The sequence below is a fragment of the Peromyscus maniculatus genome, chromosome 7, assembly GCF_049852395.1.
Source record: "Peromyscus maniculatus bairdii isolate BWxNUB_F1_BW_parent chromosome 7, HU_Pman_BW_mat_3.1, whole genome shotgun sequence".
Taxonomy (NCBI): Eukaryota; Metazoa; Chordata; class Mammalia; order Rodentia; family Cricetidae; genus Peromyscus; species Peromyscus maniculatus.
The window spans coordinates 33,973,012-33,983,015 of record NC_134858.1 but is presented as its reverse complement, the minus strand read 5'-3'; the positions used below and the strand labels follow the sequence as shown (position 1 = coordinate 33,983,015).

Sequence of the window (10,004 nt, the reverse complement as noted above, 5' to 3'; positions counted from 1 at the left end):
ACATACAGGTACTCTGACAGCTTCCTGGTAGAGTACGGCCCTCCTCCTTTGCTTCCCACCCACCCACAAAGATTGCCTCTTATCTGCTTCAAGGAAAGCAGAAGCCTGGGAAATGAGTGGCAGAGAACCCACCCTGTCTTCTCTTGTCGCCCTTATCAGGTTTTCTATGGAGTGGCTCCCGTGGTTAAGCAAGCACTATGCCCCTAAGCATCAGAGAACATCTACTTGGATGAGACCTAAGTGTCCGTCCTCACTACTATCTCCTTAGTAGCCTTGGGTGAGTTGCTGACCATCTCTGCTTCGAGGCTTTCTCCTCTGGATAACCCAGAAGATACAAATACATACCTGCTTATGACTCTGAGTTGCTGGCATGTGAGTCAAGTTGTAGAAAGTGATAGGGCTGGTAGCGGGCATGCAGTGCCCACCCCGTAAACCTTCTTTTGTTTGTTTGTTTTTGTTTTTGTTTTTTGTTTTGTTTTGTTTTGAAAGCCAGGAGTATGGGAACTGGCAGTACGAGTATCATTCAAACTAGAAGACGAAAGGCAATGGAATTCAGGCTATGCTAGGACAGAGTCAGCATCCGGGATCCAAGGGCAGCATTCACCTGCTGTTACCGAGGCTCACAGATGCCTACTATCAAAGCCAGAGGCTGTATGGAGGAGTGAGTGCTGCTGGGCCTCAGGGCTGCAGTACGGAGGAGCAAAGTCACAGGATGCGTTCCGTTCCCACAGGCCACTAAGGGCAGCGAGGGAGTGGTGACAAATCTCAGGGCAGGAAAAAAGCGCATCCTCCCAGGTAGCTGAGGTCAGCAGAGCTTCTTCCCTCCGGCTCCTGAGCTCCGAGGCCCCCAAAATCCAACCTGGCACCCCAACGGGTGGCACTGCAGACATACCACTTACAGCTCATCCCTGGGATTCTCCACCTCCGCCTCGCTTCAGACCAGCTAGCTTCTACCCCATGTAATAGAGCCAAGCAGTGAAAACTTAAGGGACGATGGATGGCCTCCTCCTGTGGTGTAGGCAACCTCATCACATCACACGACCCCACTAGTACCCACCATAGGGTATCAGCACCATGGCCACAGGCCAACGGTTGAGGGCAGCCAGACATCATTGACCTAGAGGGTTTGGAACACAGAGCCAATGGATACCACCTCTCCAAAAAAGCATGAAGAATATTAATTAAATGAAGGTTTATTTCAAAATTAGTCTTAGAGTATAAGCTGGGTTGAGGGCTGGAGCCAGACTACATAATGAGTGGTGAGGGCACCTGCCTTCCCCAACACGGGTGGAGAGGAGGCAGCGTCGTCGGCCCTGCGCCCGATCATGCATCCAAGGATTACTAGCACTAGAAGCCAACAGCAAAGGACCCCGCGCGCGCACGGTGGCTCATGTTTAATCCAGGTTAAGATATACACGTTTAAATACACGCCGGAGGTTACGTGGTGTCATGCAATCCCGGTGACGGGATGACTTTCTTGCTCAGTGACCTCCCGCAGTGAGGCTGCTCCAAAGGTGAGGTTAGGTTGGACAGAGCACTGAAACGAGAGAAGAGGAGAGAGGTCATGCAGGGATCACGCTGAGCAGAGAGCCACCCCCAAGGACCTGAGTCACCTTTCCAGGAACAGGAGAGAATGACAGGTACCCGCTACCATAAGCAAGCGCTGCAGTCTCCAGGGCCCATAGATCGAACTCTGGGGCTTTAAGGAAATGCCTCCCCTGGCCATGCTCATTCTTCAGCCACACATTAGGATGTACCTGAGCTGCTGACAGGGTTGCTGAGAGACTTGTAAAGTACGCTCCATAAATATTAACTATTTTATAAATTCACTGACATTTCAGTGGGTCACGGCCTATCTTTCAGCTCACCAACCTCATATAACCCATCTCTACACACTTCTTTGAAAAACTTCTATCCTTGCAAAGTCTTTGAGAGTCACGAGTTCTTCCTATTGGAATTTAATATTAATCCCTCTGATCCTCACAGAAAGGGTACCGTTTGGGATTTCACAACTAGGTTCCATAAGCCTTTTGCAACTCCTCTAGGTTTTGTGTGAATGTGGAGCAAGAACTCAAAGATGGTGGGTCCAGACATACACTGTGTGGTCATCAATGGCCAGTAACACACAAAAAGAAGACAACCAGACAGTGTAGGGCTCCTCACGGGGATCTGCAACCACCCGTCAGTGGTGTTCAGCAAAGGTCCTGAGCCTGGACCTCATCGAGCCCTCGTTACACCAGTTACAATAATTAAAGGAGACAGAGAATAGATTAAAGATATTCTATAATTTATTGATTTAAATAATTAAGAAGAAGGAAAGGGAAGGCTATATATGTTCTTTTTTTTTTATTATTTTGGTTTGGTTTGGTTTTGATTTTGGTTTTTAAAGATACAGATTGGCTGAGCGTGGTGGTGATCCCAGCACTTGGGAGGTGGAGGCAGGAAGATGAGTATTTCAAGGTCCTCAGCTACAGAGAGTGTTAGGGGCCAACCTGGGCTACCTGAGATGCTGGGAGGACAGGAAGAAGGGGCGGGAGTGGCAGAGACACAGAGACAGACTTAGGAGATAAATCATCACATTTTATGGACCTTCCTCAGGTCCCTGATGCAAGCAAATGAACTGGGAACACTTGATGGGGACCAAGGTGATCTGAGCAGTGACTGGGTCACCAGTGACACACACAAAGCTGAATTTTGTCATCGTGGCCTTCCCTCTCCCTTTTTGTTGTTTTGGGAGTGGAGCCCAGGGCCTCATACTTGCCAGGCAGGCACTCTACGGCCGATCACCACCCCCGGCCCTAGCTCTTCAGTTGCGATAATGGTATTGTGGCCATGTGACCAATTCTCAGGTTTTAGAAATGTACACTGAGATATTTATGAATGAAAAAAATACTAACAGAAATCTGCTTCAAAACAAAACTGCTGGATAGGAATATAAATAAGACTGGTGTGGGCTGGAGAGATGGCTCAAGGGTTAAGAGCACTGGCTATTCTCCCTGAAGACCCAGGTTCAATTCCCAGAGCCCACAAAAGTCAGAACTCAGAACTATCTGTAACTCCTGTCCCAGGGGACCTGATGCCCTCTTCTGGCCTCTTTGGGCACACACAAGGAGAACAAACACATTCTGGGAAAACACCTATACACATAAAAATAAATAGAAATTAAAAAAAAAAAAAAAGATTAGCTGTAAGTTAATCCTCTTTACTGTTGGCTGCACTGAAAACTTCCATAGTAAAATGTTCAAAAAGAAGTTACAGGATAGAAGCCACAGCTGTGGCTCAATGGAAGGATGCTCGCCTAGCACGTGTGAGCCCCTGGGTCTCCAGCTTTACTCCCCTCCATAAAAGCTAATGAAAAGACAAACTTAATCATGACACCATTCACCTTTCAAGACAATACTGAAAGCATTAACTTATTTTCAGGCTTTGTTTTGCCCAACTACATATGACATGGCACAAAAGCCACAGGATTTCCATACTAAGTCCTGTGTTGGTGTCCTGTTCCTCATGAGGACACACACTGGTGACCTGAAGTAACAGAATCTCCCCAGGCCTGCTAGTGACACCCATCAGCGTGAAGCCCTCATGATGACCACGTGGTTTATGTGACCACTGCCTGGTCGGCCGTGGTGGCACTCTATGGGGTTTTCAGCATGAGCTCCGCAGCTAGCACAGGAGCCCAGAGGACCCCTCCTGGGTGGGGAGGAGGGCGGCTGCTCTCACCTTTTAAAATGTAGTCCGTTAGCAAAGTAGGCACCTTCTCATTGTCCTCCTTCATGGCGAAGAGAACTAGGGAAGGAGAGAGAGGGAGAGATGGGCCAAGATACTGTCAGGGTATCAGACAACTTCCGCCCTAAGCGAGAAAGAAATGATGATTTGGTATTCATTGAGTATAAGCAGATGCAGCCGTCTACAAGCTTTCAAGAGACAGCATTCTTGGGGTGAGAGAGAATACTCACAGAGAGCCGCAGGGTTGTCTCTGCAGAGTGGACCTACCAGTGATTTCTTTCGAATGTCCCTTTTTGGCTCATCTATAATTTCCATACCATCTACCAAGTGTGTATTTTAATCCCAGCACTCGGGAGGCAGAGCCAGGCGGATCTCTGTGAGTTCGAGGCCAGCCTGGGCTACCAAGTGAGCTCCAGGAAAGGCGCAAAGCTACGCAGAGAAACCCTGTCTCGAAAAACCAAATAAATAAATAAATAAATAAATAAATAAATAAATGAAGCAATGGTCCAAAATGATAAAATCAGTTTTTGGACATAGTCCATCTAAATGTTATATATTAATTGCTTAAACACTAATAAAACGGTGTTGTTTGTTCTGCTTTTTCACAGGATTTCACTATGTAACCCTGGCTGGCCTGGAACTCACCATGTAGCCCAGGATAGCCTTAAACTCACAGAGATCCACCTTTCTCAGCCTCTGGAGTGCTAGAATGAAGGACACTCTCCACCACGCCCCGTTATGAAACTATCTTTAAAGATATTCTACACGCCAGGCGGTGGTGGTGCATGCCTTTAATCCCAGCACTCGGGAGGCAGAGCCAGGCAGATCTTTGTGAGTTCGAGTCCAGCCTGTTCTCCAAAGCGAGATCCAGGAAAGGCGCAAAGCTACACAAAGAAACCCTGTCTCAAAAAACAAAACAAAACAAAACAAAAAGATATTCTACACATAGAAAAAATTGTTATTGTGGGCTGGAGAGATGGCTCAGCAGTTAAGAGCACTGGCTGCTCTTCCAGAGGTCCTGAGTTCAATTCCCAGCAACCATATATGGTGGCTCACAACCATCTGCAATGAGACCTGGCACCCTCTTCTGGCCTGCAGGCATACATGCAGACAGAACACTATATACATAATAAATAAATAAATAAATCTTTTTTAAAATGTTATTGCAATAATTCTCACCTCCAATTTATTGACCACAAATGAAGTTTATCCACAAACCTTTACTCTATGTTACGTCCTGTGGGGAGGAAATGAAGTCCTGAGTGAATGTGTATTGTTGACATTCATACAGCCAGGTCAAGAATGCTGATGCCTCAGACCCAGGGAAATGGCAAAGCCTTCCTCTGGTCCAAATATGGATGTTATGAATCACTGACCCTTAGCTAAAAACAGTGTGTGCAGGAACTGTCACTCATACCTTCCCCTTCCCTCTACTGCGACCTGAAACTGTCCCTATAGATATCAGCTGACCCGTTCAGCTGTGTGCAATAAACCCACCTCTTGATTCAGTGAATAAAATTAATGTGCTGAGTTTCCAGCTTCTGCTGGCATATCTCCATTGGAGTACATGGCCCACCCAACCCAGCTTTTCTGTCTCTGTGTCTGTCCTTTTTCCACTCCTCATTACTCAAGTCAACTCCAAAGCCATGCAGGTCACAACAAGGTCCATTACACTGTTAGACTATGTAGAGCTGAAGAACTGTGGACTCCCAGGGAGCCTTCACAGCTCTTGCTGAAATACCTACTTGACTTATACAAGAAGCAAACAATAGGAACACTTTTAAAGCCTGAAGGTTTTTAAGGAATATTTTCATAAAAGCTTTAAAATTGCACTTTCTAAGGGGTGAGACTGTAACTCAATGGTCGGACACTGGTCTAGCAAATGTAAGGCCCATGTTCCATCCTCAAATAAATAAACTCTTTTCTGTTAACTAATATGTTCTCATGTTCACAACTTACATTATAGAAGTCAACTTAAGGAAATTCTGTAAGAAAGTATCTGAGCCTTATTTATTACTTCAACAAAAGCATCCAACAGTAGACTTTTTCACCAATAAGGTCCTTAACTAGATGACAGTGTATCCAGTCTGTGTAGTCTTACACCACCTTATGAAAATGAGAGACCTACATCTGTGAAACAGACTCATCAACAAAGAAGGCTGAAGAACATGTATTAGCTTTATAACAAATATACCCTAACATAGAAAAACCTAGAACAATGCATGAAACCGTTAAGCAGTTCTGAGTGTGAGAGCACAGAGGATGTTTCTTCTGGGACTGTTTCCATGCTGCCTAATTCTCCTCAGTGAACATATTTCACTTTTATAAGCAGAGTGAGCAGTGAAGACCAGCAGGCCCTGAGTCAGGAGGCCACCACGACAAGGGATCCCAGATCCATGTCCATGTCCTCCTGGTTCTGAGGCTGGGTAATGAAACTTGGAACAGAGTCAGAACCCGGTGAAGAACAGGACCCAATAGGATGATGATACAAATCAGCAGCTGTGGCCCGGGGAAAAGAGTGGACCCATAACCTATTAGGGTTTGTTTTCCTTATGTTTTTGGATATATACTCATTTCAACGGAATTAGATGCTGGGGGTCCTGGTTTCTTCTGTTTGCTTTCTGCTGTGTCTAAAACTCTTTAATTACACGCACTGTGGTGTGTGGTGGGTGGGTATGTATACCAGGGCATGCATGTGGAAATCAGAGGGCAACTTGCTGGAGAACTTGGTTCTCTCCTTCTACCATGAGGTCTCAGGGATGGAACTCAGGTCCCAGGCTTGGTGGCAAGGACCTTTACCTGCTGAGCCACCTTGCTGGCTCTGTGGTGTACTTTTAGATGCAAATTTGTGGAGAGATGGTTCAGCAGTTAAGAGCACAGACTGCTTTTCCAGAGGACTCGAGTTCAAGTCCCGGTACCCACATGTTGGCTCACAGCCATCTGCAGCTCTAGTTTCAATGGATCTGATGCTCCTCTCTCCATCTAATGCATGCAAGTGCTGCACAGCCATACAGGTGGGCAAAACACCCCCACACATCAAATAATAAAATAAAATAAAATAAAAACTTCTGTAGCTCATGAAACTGCAACTACCAGGAAAACTTTTAAAATACCACAGTAGTAACCATGATGATGGCGGAAATGAATGTCATGGTTTGATCTGAAATGTCCCCCAAATGTTCACATATTGAGATTTGGTTCCTAATTCAATGATGTGCAGAGGCGGAGCTTTGGGGACGTGACTGGATCATGAGGGCTCTGGACTCACCGATGGACTGGAATGTTCAAAGTTTGACGGGCTCCTGGCAGGTGATGGAAACTTAGGAAGCGAGACCTAGTCAGAGTGTGAGTCCTTGAGGGCATGCCCATGGGGCTCTCTGGCTTCCCCAGCAGCCATGAGATGAGCAATTCTGTGTCACTGTACCCGTTCCTCCATGACATTCTGTCTCACCATGGACCCAGAAACAATAAGCCAACCAGATGGACTGAGACCTCTGAAGCAGTGAGTGAAATGAACCTTCCCTCCTTTAAGTGGTTCCCTCAGGCATTTTGTCACAGTTACGTAAAACTGATGAGCACACTGAATTTCTTTGTTCGAGTTTCCATATTCCTACAGTATTCTTATTATTTTGTCTTGTCCCTTTTTCAAGAGCATGGTTAAGTACTTGACATACAGCAACCTTTAAAATTTGTCCAAGCTGTCTTTCAAATGTTTACTGCTGTGAAAACACAGCACCTGTAAATGTTGGCTCTGTGTGTGTGTGTGTGTGTGTGTGTGCGCGCGCGCGCGTGAGCACACATGTGTGATCCCAAACACCGAATGCGAGCCTTGTGAATGCTTGGCAAGTGCTCTACCACTGAGCTATACCGTGTGGCTAAAAAGAGGTTGAGAAGACTTGATGTTCTTGTAGCAGACCTAGGTTAGCTTCCCAGCACCCACACGGCAACTCACAACTCCTGTAACTCAAATTTCATGGAGTACTCTTATGCATTGTACATATGTGGTAGACTCATGTATGAGCAAAAACACTCATACACATGAAATAATAATTAATCTTTTAAATTACTTAAGTAAGAAAAGCTATGGCTGGGCAGATCGGCAGATCAATCTGCACTCTTTTTTTTTTTTTTTTCTTTTTCTTTTTTTGTTTTTTTTTGAGATAGGGTTTCTCTGTTTAGCTTTGGAGCCTGTCCTGGAACTCACTCTGTAGACCAGGCTGGCTTCGAATTTACAGAGATCTGCCTGCCTCTGCTGGGATTATGGTCTGCATTTATAATCCCAACATGCAAGAGGCTCTTTTGGTCAATGGAGTTCATAGATAGCCTGGGCTATACAGTGAGCACATATCAAAAAGAAAGAAAGGAAGGAAGGGAGGGAGGGAGGGAGGGAGGGAGGGAGGGAGGGAGGGAGGGAGGGAGGGAAGAAGGGAAAGGAAAAAGAAACAGGTCTCAAAAACAAAAAGGCAGGTGAGGCATGGTGTGCACACCTTTAATGCCTGCACTCAGGAGGCAGAGGCAGATGGATCTCTGAGAGCTCCAGGACAGCCTGGGCTAAGTAGAGAGACTTGGTCCCAAAACAAAAAAGGCAGTGGGTGGGAGGTAGCTGGTGGGATGGTTCAGTGGTTAAGAGTACTTACAACTCTGCCAGCCTGTGGTGACACACACCTTTAATCCCAGCACTTGAGAGGCAGAGGCAGGTGGATCTCTGTGAGCTTGAGGCCGGCCTGGTCTACAGAGTTTGTTGCAGGACAGTCAGGGCTAACTTTAAGGGCTGGAGAGATGGCTCAGGATTTAAGAGCACTGATTGCTTTTCCAGAGGACCCGGGTTCAATTCCCAGCACCCACATGGCAGCTCACAACTGTCTATAACTCCAATATCTGACACCCTCACATAGATATACATGCAGGCAAAACATCAATGCACATAAAATTTTTTAAAAATACTGGAAAAAAAAGAGTACTTGCAACTCTTGCTAGGGACCCAGATTCAGTTCCCAGCACACACATGATGGCTCGTCCTATCTGTAACTCCAGAACCCTCTTCTGGCCTTCATGGGCACCAGGCACACAAGTCCTGTACATATGCACATGTAGGCAAAACATCTGTACACATAAAATTAAAAAAAAATAAGATAAAATAAAAAAGCTGGGCCTGGAAGAACAAACCTGGAATCTCAGAGGCTGAAGCAAGAGGATAGCAATTTTGGAGCCTGCCTGGGTCATCACATCATGAGTCCAAGGGCGGCCTGAGCAACTTAGTGAGCTCCTAGCCCAAAGGTTAAAAAGCAGATGGCATAGCTCTGGGGTAGCCCGCACAAGTCCCTAGTTTCAATCCATAGTACTGAAAAATAAACCTCAGCACGTATTGATGCAAATGTAGACGTCTAACCAGAGCAGACACGTACTTTGAAGTTACAATTCCTGATTCTCAAGGACATGATGTCTATGGATGTTGACAAGATGTGTTTGCTGCACACTCCTGCTTTTGTTCTCGAGGTGGATAAAAAGGAAGCATTTCTTCACCCTTAACTTGGGGATGGGGCTGCAGTAGGGAGACAGTTGTGTTCCTAGGCTGAGCAAAAGTCCCTCTCTCTCGTCTAGCATGACCTATCGATAGCCCCGCGCTGGCCCATCCCCTCCGGGGCAGCCACAGTGCACTGAGCACCCTTATGAGCTCTCATTCGGCAAGCTCGGTTGCCTGGGGAAAAAATGGGATTTCTATCTGATCCACTGAGCGTGTCACCAAGTCTCAGCCTAGGATTTTCTCCTCCTACGGAGAGTCAAGAGGATACTGCTATCTGACGCTGGCCCTTTGGAAAGGTTGTACACACATACACACACAGGTAGATGGACTCTGCCTACGGAAAGCCTTTATTACATGTTGCTTCTCCCTCACAGCTCAGAACATTTATCAACACAGAACAAAGCAGCTTGCGTGAAGAAGAGGCCGTCGCTTCCTGGAAGGAAAACTAGACTCTATTCTTTCCCAAGCACCCTCGCTCAGCCCAAACAGCCTTGCTTCACGTTAACAGCACAGCGGGGCTCCACAGACAGAGTGCTCTACTCCAAGGGGCCCAGGTGTGGACAGCTGAGGTCAAGAAGACAAAGCCCCATGAGCTGCAGGGAAAACAGAAAACTCTGCCCACCCCTCGAGTCCCTCCCCACCCGTAAAACAAAACCTGGGAGCCACAACAGAGCCTTTAATTTTTGCCTTTTTCAAGAGGATAGGATATGCAGAGAATTTTGCCCCGTGCAAAGACATCCTAGAGAAACCT

At 46.4% G+C, this 10,004-nt stretch overlaps 1 protein-coding gene across 2 annotated transcripts in view; it reads right to left on the bottom strand.

Moving 5' to 3' along the window:
* Positions 1 to 1,177: 1,177 nt before the first annotated feature.
* Positions 1,178 to 10,004, bottom strand: part of Fez1 (fasciculation and elongation protein zeta 1) — a 54,636-nt gene continuing 45,809 nt past the window's right edge. For both annotated transcript variants that reach the window (XM_076576050.1, XM_076576049.1), the window contains exons 9-10: positions 3,724 to 3,789; positions 1,178 to 1,537 (exon numbers count right to left, since the gene is read on the bottom strand). In XM_076576050.1, the coding sequence (XP_076432165.1) occupies positions 1,521 to 1,537; positions 3,724 to 3,789 (83 nt within the window). In that variant the 3' untranslated portion in view covers positions 1,178 to 1,520. The remainder of the gene's footprint in view (positions 1,538 to 3,723; positions 3,790 to 10,004) is intronic.